Source organism: Euprymna scolopes, chromosome 11 (genome assembly GCF_053919585.1).
Source record: "Euprymna scolopes isolate OS-2025 chromosome 11, ASM5391958v1, whole genome shotgun sequence".
Taxonomy (NCBI): Eukaryota; Metazoa; Mollusca; class Cephalopoda; order Sepiida; family Sepiolidae; genus Euprymna; species Euprymna scolopes.
The window spans coordinates 79,074,985-79,087,239 of NC_136492.1; the positions used below are offsets into that span (position 1 = coordinate 79,074,985).

A 12,255-nucleotide genomic window follows, 5' to 3' on the forward strand; every position below is an offset into this window, starting at 1 on the left:
ATCCCTAACCACGGGTCCAAGGATACAAACAGGTGACCTTTCACGTAAGCAAAAATCTATTTACTTTTAACCAAATTCCACAACTACTCTGAAAAGTCCTAAATCGATGTTATTTATTCTAAACTTTATTTTAAATTCCTGACTAAATATTCCAAACTGTAAATCTACATTTTCCGAAATCTAATTGTTTTATTTTTTCTAATAACAGATCAACCAGGTTACTTAGCGTTTCCCTGGCATGCTAATACTACAGCTGGTTCTTTTACAGCATATCAATCCTTTTTAGTTATTTAATGTTGAATTTTTTTATTTCTCAAATTAAGTTATGCAAGTTAGATATTTTGACTCCTAATAAAGTCAGTTTTTTTTTCTTATTCGTTAGATAATGTCAGATTTGAAAAAAAAAAAAAAAAACCCAAAAACTAAGTTATGAAAACTCTGAATGCAGCAACTGTAGGTAGTGTACATACTAAGAGTTTCTAGTGCTGTATAGTTATTGTTTATCATTGCTATCATTCAAAGAGTGAATTTTTTTTTTTTTTTTTTTTTACAAGAGTGTGATCATTTATCAAAGCCCAAAAGCCACTTGAGGATGAGACAACAGTGTAGTGGTTCTTAGTGGAGGAAGTTGGATAAAGATTGACTATTTACGGGGGTTAGCCCGACAAGAATTTATTTATATTGGACTTTAGGATGACCACATTATAGTCAGATAGAAAGTAGTTCCAGGTGGGAAGTTCTAAGAAAAAAAAAAAAAAGTTTTGTTCATTGAATTTGTGTTTAGATTTAAGCACAGATAGAGAAAGAGGGAAATTGTTGATAGAGATTGTAGATAGATTAAAATGCCTCTAAAATTTAGAGATGGAAGATTAGTTAATTCATATCAAACTTACTTTCTACGCAATGGGTCATGTAATATAGGAAAAAAGAAAGTGATGTTAAGTAAAAAAGCTATTGAAGGCAGAATAGACAATAGGACAATAGAAAAAAAATCATGTAATGATGTTAAGTTAAAAGTGAGCATTCAAACCATGAGAAATAAGCAAAGTTGATAGCAACATGGAAAAAAACTAGAGGAATGAAATATACTTGTAAAATTACATAAAAAATTTAGTCAGGCTTTTAAAAGATATTAAATATTTTAAAGATTGTAGATAATCTTGACTATAAAACTGAAGGTTTTCTGTGCAATATTTCTAGGTAATGTGCTAATTGCTACAAATGGAGGTATCCTAAAATAAATAACTAGTTGCAATCCAGTAATACACAACATATCAACTGAGTCATTTCTCTTTCCAATCAGAAATATTCTGCGAGACTATAAGTAAGACACACATGTGTATGGTATATTGTATTTGCATACAATCAACTTGTTTAATAGATTGAGAATGATCACGATAATCTGTAAAGTTGGCATGTTTCACAGCTCTACATGATTTAGAAAAATAAACTTTCATTCTCTCAAATATTTAATGACATAAAAAATGCAATAGCAAAAAATTAAAATTTCATTACAAAATTAAATCCATCAGAATGTTTTTTTTTTATAAACAAGTAAACCATTTTAATCTATTCTTAATATAAATGAAAAAAAAAAAAAACTTATTACTTTGAGAAACTTTGAAGTTTGAAAGGAATTTGGAAGCATTTAAACTGTAGAATGGAAAGTCACTTCAGACTTTAAAATGAAATCCTTGTGGGTTGGAAACGTTCAATAATTTTGTAAAAAAGTTATTAAACAGCGACAGAATTAGTATCTATATAATTATAAAACTGGATCATCCGACCGCTCTTGTTTGCATCTTGTCTATCAAAAACACTTGTCATGAAACCAGCTTGTATTTAATAAAATTTACATAATTTAATCATATTGACTACAAGTAAACTCCAGTCTTTGCTTAACTTGTAGACATAGTATACAATCATGAAACTGGGTTTTGTTAAATTTTTAGTTTGGTTTCAATACTAGCTGATGGAACTCAAATCTTTTACTTCCGAAATCATGACTATATATTGGGTATAATATAGTATGAAATAATTGACTCTAATAAATACGAACCATCCGTAAATGAAAATATATTTATGCGTATTTTACGATGGAAACCCATGATGCCGGTGATAGTAGTTTTATAAATATTTGGTTTGATTAGTAAATTATCGATCAAATGATAATGTAATTAAATTTTACTTTAAAAAAATCCAAACATACAATTTGATTGGTTTTCTGGGTACAATCATGATAAAAATGAATTCATAACTACATCTATTAGGGCCTATCAAATGAAATATCACATTTTGATATATTCAAAGAGACCAAGAGTAATACACATGTAAGTTTTTGTTCGTTATAATAATTATTAAGCATTAAAAGAAAAGATGCTAAAAACAATTTTGGTTACTGTTCAAGTTTGCAAGGCAAGAAATCATTTGTTAGATGATGAGAACTACGTCTTTATATGATGCTATCATTGTAGACAGTAAAAGAATTGATAAATATGACAACTTACCTGTAGAATAGGCAGTCATTCAACAATGGAAATTGAAGTTGCATTTTTTATTGAGCAAAGTCTATTCAAAATAAACACCATTTGACATCTATAGCATTTACTTTTTGTTGTTTTCACAGAAGGGAAATTTTGTCTAGGAAATCTCCACGCATTGCTGGACATTTTTCAAGCCAAGAAAACCATCTGTATTTCAGCATCTCTTCAGTAAGCTAGAACACAAAGGATTTTCAACTCTTCCATCTGATGTGATAACACATACACAGTGCTGCTCATCCGTGGGCAAACCTTTTCAAAACTCAGCACATGTCTTAACAGGCCATGCCAGTCAGATCATTGTTTATCAAAAGTAGTCACCATCATCCTGCAGCCGCCACACTAAACTCGTTCTCCTGACGGTTTAATACATTTCTTTTGAATCCCAACAGAGAATTAGCTTTTCCTTTTGTGGATATTTCAACTGCATTCACTGAAAAGCAGATAGGGAAACAAATTAACAAAAAAAAGAAAAAGAAAGAAAAAATTATGAAAAAGAAAATCTCCCAATCATATACCTAACTTATGAAAATAGAAATTACTTTGAGAAAAGCATTTAAGATTTTTATGAGCTTCTCAATTCTAAACACAAGAACTAATTTTCAATCCAGCCATGAAACGTGAACCCATAGTTTCATATTCCTTTATGATGACAACTGTGTATGCATAGTTTAAAATGCCAGGTTTTAGAGATTTTCTTAGTCAATGAAATGAGGTGAACTATAATGCTTTATATGCCCGGAGGTTGATTGAGATGAAGGGCATCAATTTACTGAAGACATTTCCAGATATTGAAATTTTTGTGCATTTGAAATAGTGCAACATTTTCATATGAAATTGTAATGAGAATCCTTCAGCGAGAAGACGAGGAAATTGGCAGATTTTGAATTGGAAGTCTTTTTTAAGCAGAAAATCAAGTGTGAAATTCAGTTAAGACAGTTTTAGACATGTCAATCATTTACTTTCAAGCAAACATGAGGTTTGTCAGATTAGATTCTATACTTACCAAGAAAATCCATTTTTTACATTTCCAATTTGATGCAATTCAAGCAACTATAAAAAATTCTGCTATATTCATTGAAACCTTCACAATGGAATTTCATTTCATAGTCAACCGAAACAAGATTAATTCACAATGTATTTGCCAATGCACATAATCATCATATTGACACATGGTGAAATTCAGTGGTGGTTGTAGGTGTTAATTCTATTTCCTTTGTTGTAGATCCGACAATCCCTTAAGGGGACAACAGGATGATTTCAAACAGAACGCAAAAACATTACACACTGACACAAACAGGAGTCACCTCTTTGACTAATCAGATGAGTAAGAATCCAAGAATTAATAAAAAATAACTAATAAAGAAAACGTTTCAATTCAGCCATTAAAAAAATAATTGTGAGGCAGATTTTTATAACAATCTTGAATTTAATACTTATGAAAAAGAATATTTGTTTTCCAACCAAAATGTTGGTATCAACTGGATTCCACTCCTCTAATACGGCCATATTGTAGAGGTCACAACTATGTTTTCAGGTGCGGATCAAATAGATAAGGATGGAAGTACCTACCAGTGAATCAGTTTCAATTTACTTTATCCAGAAGAATTCCAGTTTCAAGATATGTCCTGTTTTCAAATACCTACCCATTGGATCGCTGATCAAGAGATTTCCAGGATTTTTCATTCCATCAAATACATGCTTGTTTCAGATGAAGATTCCAATTAATTTCAAGAAAATTCTTTCAAAAATTTTTTTGACTTTTGTTTTGCCTTTTCTTTGCAATAAAATAAAACAAAAATTAAAATTTTTTAACGGAAATAATTCCACATGAAAATGAATTCAAGTTGAATTGAAACAGGTTTTTTGATTTTGTTGAAACCATTTGCATTTAGGATCTTTTCAAATGAAGAGGATTCTCTGCAATCTTATATATCTTTGCTGTTTAATTGATTTAATATTTAATACAGCCATGTTATATACATCAGAGTAAAATACATTTTGATGGCAATCTCAATTGATAACAAAATTTCCATCTGGTTTTATATCTTTTTTTGGTTGAAATATATTTTGGTCACATGTGGAACAAATTCGTTTTAATGGCAGAACATGAAAAGAAAGCCAGAGACATTTTTCCCAAGCAAAATAGACAATTATTCAATTCAGTTGTGGATAAGAAACAGAAGAAAAGGGCAGTGATAGTAATTAATGTAAAGTTTGATTGGTGAAAATAAAAATAAAACCCAACCAACAAAATGAAATATTTTCAAGATTGAAAATGATAGAAAATATTTTAATCAATTCTAAATGTCAACTCATTTTGAGAATTATTAAATTAATTCCAAGAGCAAACTGGTTGGAGTTGAGCAACAGCTGCATTAAAATATCAAAAATGATGAATAAAGAAATTATTTCATTCAAAGCAAAAAAATATGTCTACTTTGTGTTTTCATACTATTTAAATGGACAGAAAAGAATTTTTGGTCATTTTTTTTACTTGGGAAAAATAAAATGTGACAATGGCTTTCTTTCAAATTACAAAGCACACATTATTCCAACTGTTTTAATCTCCATAAGATTAGATTTTTATTATTATTAGAATTATCTATTTGGAAAAAAGTCATTGCTGGAAAATTCCTGTAAAAGTTGAAATCAAAATGGTTTTCTTATATAAAAACCTGACTTGCACAGCATATAATTCATTTGTATATTTCACAATATATTCTGGCATCTCTTTGTCAGATTTTTTTTTTTTTTTTTTGCTTGTTGAACAGGAGATCTCTAATTCTCCAGAAGAGCATATTAAAAAGGGATGTGCTCAACAGCAGAGATTCACAAAATTTCCTCGCCATTTTTGATGGACAAAATGTCAAACAATAATTGAGCATTGTTGACATGAGTCTACCTCATTCAGTTCAAATGAAAGCAAAGATTTGGGAAAATGCTTAATTTTCCACAATTTAGAAATATCAATTAATCTTTAAATAATTAAAACTTTGAAAAAATGAGAAGATTTCCTTTTCACTGTGAAACATTTCTTGGTTGTGGTAGTAAAATGACAAGGAGAAAATAAGTCTGCAATGTGAATGGTTGACTTTTGTCTGATTTGAAGAATTGGATTCTCAAGTACAAAAAGAAAGCGAGAGGATGATTAGTTTTCTTTGATTTATTATTGAAATACATCAATCACAACTTTTTAGCATTTCCTTTTAAACATTTGTCAGATCCTGTTTTAAAAGATTCGCTTTTTTAATAGTGATTCACTTGTATGGAAAGTTTCCCTTTTGAGGCTTTTTCAATTTATTTGTTTTTATTCAGCATCAGATTATAGTAGCAACATTAAAATACTTCCTATTCTATTACAAAGTTCTTTAATTGAGAAAAGACATCCAAACATGGCAAACTAAAACTTCATTAAAGCAGTGTTGTCCATATCTTCAAGTTGTTTTTGTTTCATGTTTATTATTACTCATCTGAGTAGAAATAATTTATAGGTGATTTGCTTATTAAATATTTCTTTTAAAAAAAAAAATTTCAAAGGTAAAATGAATTACAACCATCAAAGATGACTAAAATTCCAACATATGAAAGTTAAAATATCAATAGGAATGAAAAAAAATAAAAATAAAGAGCTAATGTATTAAAAAAATAAAAATCAAACTACTAAATTAGGATATGTTAATGACAGACATCAGATTGAAGGTTTTCTTTGCAATGTCAGATGGATTGGCAGTTTATAGAAAGTCTCTGACTGAATAAATAAAGCAAACAGTTTTTCTAAGTTGTTTAAAATTCAGTACAATTTTTAAATTTTTTTTTTTACTTCTTGTTCAGATTTTATTTGTTTTTAAAAATTGTCATTCATATTAATTTGTAGCTACTACTAATGATTATAATTCCTTTAAAAAGTTGTATCTCCATGTTTGAAAGTCTTTCATCTGTTGGTGACAGATACACATGTTGCAGTAAACAGAAGGTGGGATGGTGTTAATTCAAAATGAAAAGTTCATGAGGACGAGAAAAAAGCAGGACTGCAAGTTGAAGCAATGAAAAAAATGACTTTTGTTCAATTATGAAGAAAATTCCAACAAATGCTGATTCTTCTCTTAGGAAATTTTCTGATATGGAATATAGCTACGATGTTTCAAGGGGGATCGACAGATGATAATTTTAACGGCGGAAAGGAGGAGGTCCACTCCGAGAAGGCCCATCAGGTCCACGAGGGCGTTTTGTTGGAGGTCCACGTGCATCATGTGGAGCAGGACGTCTGCTTCCTGTAGAATACATTTCACGGCTATATTCGCCACCACGAGGTTCACTACCCATGGAGCCTCTTCTTGACAGAAGAGGACCTCGAGATGAAATAGGTGGTCCTCTTGAAGATATTGGAGGCCCTCTGGAGGATACTGGTGGGCCGCCTCCACGTGAACTGCTAGATATGTAGGTACGGGATGTGCTGGTAGTCGGTCCATATGAAGAATAGCTGCGAGACGGTGGTCCTCTGTTTGGGCCCGGGGAGTCACGAGGACCTAAAATTCACAAGATATACTAGAACGTTGTTGACTTGTATATAAAAAAAAAGTGTTAGCTTTCACATAACAGCCATTTTCAAAGATATGAACAATTTGTTGAAAGAAAATCAATTCCATTAGTGATTGAAAACATTTACAAAATTAATTTTTTGTCTAACAATTCTTAATATTTATCCAGCTTGAGTAGGTGACAATTCAAAACATTTACTAAAAGTATATTAACCTAATCAAGTAGGGTTGTCAATACTAGAATTTTAACTTTGATGCAAATATGAAAAAATAAATGTTTAAATTCTAGAAATTCTAGACTATTTTCAATATCATGAACAAGAAATTTCTCTTATACTACATTAGTAAATGTTAAATGCCATTAGACTTCATTTGGTTAGTTTGATTGTACTCGATTTCACTAGCTAAATAAAAAATCTAATAACAAAGAGAGATACGGTTTCAAAAAGACAGAGACCTAAGGTTGACAGTGTGTGAGAAAGAGTGTGATAAAGAGACAGAAAACATTTACTGAGAGTATTGTAATATAGTGGAGATAGAGAAAGGCACATATGCAAAAAAGTAAAAGATTCTAAAAAAAATGATTTCTAAGGCCATGTTAAAAATTTGTTAGGAAAGAGAGGAGGGGAGGTGAAATAAAAAATAAAACTGAAAGACATGTATTTGAATTGATCTGAAATAATGTCCTCATCTTGAGTGTAATTTCCAGAACTTTTCAGTCAATGTAACCTTTGACCTTCAGGTACCCAAGTCTCCATGTTTATCAAATATGGGGACTTTGTGCAAATAACACTCAGTCCAATTAATCCAAATATAATTGAACAAAAATATTTTTTAGTATCATAATTTTATGTCTTTGACTGAATGTATATATAACTTGTATTATTTTAAAGGCATCATTTAAAAAAATATATATAGTTTTGACAACCCTACAATTAATGTATAAAAAAAACAATTTATCAATAAAAAATGCAGCCTCCTAACATATGAGAAATGTTTTAAACCTGAGTACTAGTCACTTCAGATGGTATTTCACTCAGACACAAATACTAAATCCATCTAAATTCTCAACTGTTGGCATTTAATTCATCATTTTGAATTCCGTGTCCAACGTTTGTTTCTTTTTTTTTAGAAAATGTATTAACATTTCATTTCCATATTCCAATTTCAAGCATAAAAGTTGAATTTTTTAATCCAATAAAGATTGATCAACAAACATTTTCTTTTGTAGATTACGTAATAACAAGAATGTTAGTAAAAATAAAAAGCCTGAAAATAAATTTTTCAACATTAAAACAAAAAACAAATTTAATTTGTTCATTACTCATAATCATTGTCTGCTTTAATATCCTTATAGACATTTTTATCACCTCTTTCAAAGCATTTCTTCAGAGCGTCAGTTCATTTGAGGGTACAGGTTTTTGTTCCAGTTTCAGATAATCCAAGTTTTCTGTGGGTACCTTCCTTTATCATTTATTAAAACGTTTATCATCTTGGTATATCGATTCACTCAAACCAATTCAGTTAAGGAGATTAAAAACAGTGTTGGTACTTTTACTTTTGGTAGAGTGATCATGAAAATTGTCTGATATTTTTATAATAGAACATTTTCTATTTCTATCCAGTTGCAAGTTCTCCCCGATCTTGGGCAGATCGGTTCAGCATAGTTATTTAGCACTCTCTTGTTTCAAGTGATAAAAGCCATCCGGTCATGATTGGTATAAATTCTAGAACTGATTTCTACACAGATCTGTATCAGGCAACAGAAGAGCAAGAATAGCTCCAATTAGATTACAGCCATGTAAAAAAAAGTAGTCAGCAGCAGTATTTGGATTGCTAACACAGGCAGATGATTACTCTTTCACAAGTTTAAACCAAAACCATTTTTAACTTATTTTAAACTGAAATATTTTGTGCTGAAAAATAAAGTCTCACAAGTGTTAATTTTTTAAAAATAAATTCTAGTCAGAAAAACAAAATATCAAATGGAAGAATAACCGTTCAATTTGGTTTAATAAAGAATGGATATGCAGACATTTTGAAAAACAGGCTAAGAAGAGTTTCCATTACAAAACAGACAATTTATATTGGGATTTATCAACAAAATGGGAAAATTTTTCAATTGGATGAATTACAAGTATTTTGTGAAAAGCATTAAAAATTTTCCAAATATTTACACTACAAATTTTAATTTGAAAATAATTTCAAATTGTACTTGTTTAGAAAATATCTTTAACGTTTTTATAGAATTAACATTACTCAAATTCCAAAACTAGCAAATAGAGGGTGTCTTTAAAAAAAAATAAAATAAAGTACTGTAACAACCTATTTCATGACTTTGTGAATCCGTTTGTGTACGCTAGCATTGTCTGGACAATAAGTTATCAATTTGAGCATTTGCGAACATTATTCTCTAATTACATTTGTCTTCTGTGTTCTAAGCTATTTTATTTAATTATGTTCATAAATGAAGGTTTTATTGTCATTCGGGGAGTAAGTACAATTTTTTGAGACATCCTTTTGATGGCGCCACTAAAATTTAGAAAATCTTAAGATTTTTACACATTTTTTTTACTGTGAGCAAACGCAACACTCACTTTGAACACAGTGTTATCATTAACCTTTAAATAGCAAGTGGCAAAAACTTTAAGCCTCATCAGATTACAACTTCATAAATTATATTATCACAACTGCTCCAAATTTTCAAAACAATAAAAAGAATTTTGTTGTTTAATAAAGCATTGCTTTATGATGGGAAAAAAAACAGTTCAAACAAAACAATGACTTTGTAAATATTATTTGAACTCTGTCATAAACAATGGTTAAGTGGTATACTAAGTTTAATGCTATCATACATATACAAATGATACTGAATGCTCAAATTGACTAAATCCAGCAGTTGTTCTGGACAACATAAAAGCCTAGAAACTTATTTTGGTAGATCGTAAACTGAAGTTGTGAGATAGCAGAAGATTTGAAGATATAAGGTAGTGCATTTATCATTTTACATATTTGTCAGTGATAACTCAGTCTTCAAAGTCAGTGTCACGTTTACAACAAAAAAATAAATAACACAACGATTCAGAACATTTAGTTCTTCCATACATGACAAAGGCTAAAATACGGATCCGCCTCTACAGAATTAAATTGGCAGTTAGCATGGAAATCAGCAAGTAAAATTTGTTCAAAGTAATTAAAGATGCAAAAATCAATAGGTAAGATTTTGGCCTCAGAGTTTTTGGAGGCATAAGGTATTCTTTCATCTTGATTATTCGAGAAAGGAAGCAAATATTATATAGCATTATTGCTGCAACTGAAGGAAGAAATCATTTAAAAAAAAAAAAAAAAAAAAAAGACCACAAACTAAGAAAATTATTTTTGGCATAATATGACATGTAACAAAATCAAAACAATAACAGAACTAATATGAATTGCATTTCAAATTTCTTCTGCAGTCAATGTATCTTCCAGATCCAGCCCCAGTAACCAACTATTTGCAAACCTCAAAAGAATGCTCCAGTAAAAAATATTTAACTACAAAGGATTTATATTGAAAATTGAGGCATATTTTCAAGTCAAAGAAATCATTATAAAAAAGGCATCAAATTGTGAGAGAAGCATTGGAACCAATGTATTACCCAAGGAAAAGACTGATGGTGAATGAAGTTTAATTTGGCCTGAAAGTTGTTTTATTAATTAGGCTCAGAACTTACTGAGTGAGACGTTACATTAGAAAAAAAAAAAAAATCGTTTGTGAGGTTTTTATAAAATTTTTTACTTACCATAACTTCTGTAAGAATCGTACTCACGAGGTGAGAGACCACCTCTCTCATACTCATGGCTAACAAAACTGCGACCAGCATCCCTAAGATAAAAAAAACAAACAAAAAACTTCATTACCAACAAGTGAAAAACGTTTGTATAAGTCGTCAGTTCAGATCAAAACTGAAAGATTGCTTCAATATTCAATTTTATTATTATTATCTATAGAAAAGGCAAAATGTGTGTGATCATTTTATGTAGGTCTCGCAAAGGCTTTTTTTGCCGACGCTCCCAGGAGGGGGGGGGGGGGGGGTACTATCGCTTAGAACTGTTTATATACCCCCCCCCTCCGATAAAAATATCTAGGATTTGGGAATGCGGGTCGCCTCTAGATTTATTTACGTTAACTTTCATGAGATTTGCGCTATTTCGCTCTGTCCCCTGTTTGTCCTGCTTTTTAGTATAAATACAGCGAAACTAAATTCAACCAGGTCGTGTTCTCCAGATAGCAATCAGCTTTTGATCAATGTGGAGTTTCTCCTTATATCAAACAATTGCTATTCGATTTGGACAATGGAGAGCTGCTTTCCCCCCTTCTCACCATCATCTGGGGGGGAGCGAAAACTAAAAATACTGACATGTCATCGTAACGATCCCGCGATGACCTTATTTAGCATCTTCCTGTCAATCAAACCTCTTCCACTCGCTTTATAAGCCTTTACGTAACACGCTAGTCAATTACTCTCACTCGTGGTCGAGACGGTTAAGTAGTTGGCTTTTGTTTCCACCTCCACGGCAAGGCTTCCGGGTTTGTAAAATGTTTTTCACTCCTGATGGGAGTATGAGACGAATGGATTCGCCAATCTTTTTATAACCAACGGCTGTGCTAAACAACCAATGAAAACGTTTAAAATTATAAAAATTGTTGAATTTTGGATTCAATCAGTTCGCCGTTAACTACGCCATGGACCGCATTTGATTCTTGGCCGTCATCTTGGTTACTGATCTGAACTACGCCGCCATCTTTGTTCAACACAATGTCTCAAAACTTAACAGGTTATGGGCCCAGCCACCGTCTTTTCTTTGACGGATCAGAATCTAAATTCAAATTGTGGCAGGTAAAATTTCTGGGATATCTAAGGATTCGAAAGCTACACAAAGTCATACAATCTCCAACAGAGAATCCAAACGATCCCAAATTTCTCGAAAAGAATGCAACTGTTTTTGCAGAACTGATTCAATGTTTAGACGATAGAAGTCTGTCTCTGATTATAAGAGACACATCGGATGATGGAAGGAAAGCATTGAATATATTAAGAGAACATTATTTATCAAACGGAAAATATTATCCCTATATACAGAACTAACGTCTCTGAAACGTAACGAGGATGAAACAATTACTGACTACGTTA

The 12,255-nt window shown here is 31.0% G+C and overlaps 1 protein-coding gene and 1 long non-coding RNA gene across 3 annotated transcripts in view; both read right to left on the reverse strand.

Moving 5' to 3' along the window:
• LOC145287935 (uncharacterized) overlaps window positions 1-2,700 on the reverse strand; it is a 12,843-nt gene extending 10,143 nt beyond the window's left edge. Inside the window, exon 1 of the long non-coding RNA XR_013869229.1 lies at window positions 2,508-2,700. This is a non-coding gene — a long non-coding RNA (uncharacterized LOC145287935). The remainder of the gene's footprint in view (window positions 1-2,507) is intronic.
• Window positions 2,701-5,691: 2,991 nt separating this feature from the next.
• The window catches only part of LOC145287934 (RNA binding motif protein, X-linked-like-1), a 38,378-nt gene continuing 31,814 nt past the window's right edge, over window positions 5,692-12,255 (reverse strand). For both annotated transcript variants that reach the window (XM_080135888.1, XM_080135887.1), the window contains 2 exons: window positions 10,864-10,946; window positions 5,692-7,069 (listed from right to left, as the gene is read on the reverse strand). In XM_080135888.1, coding sequence (XP_079992014.1) covers window positions 6,711-7,069; window positions 10,864-10,946 — 442 coding nt within the window. In that variant the 3' untranslated portion in view covers window positions 5,692-6,710. The remainder of the gene's footprint in view (window positions 7,070-10,863; window positions 10,947-12,255) is intronic.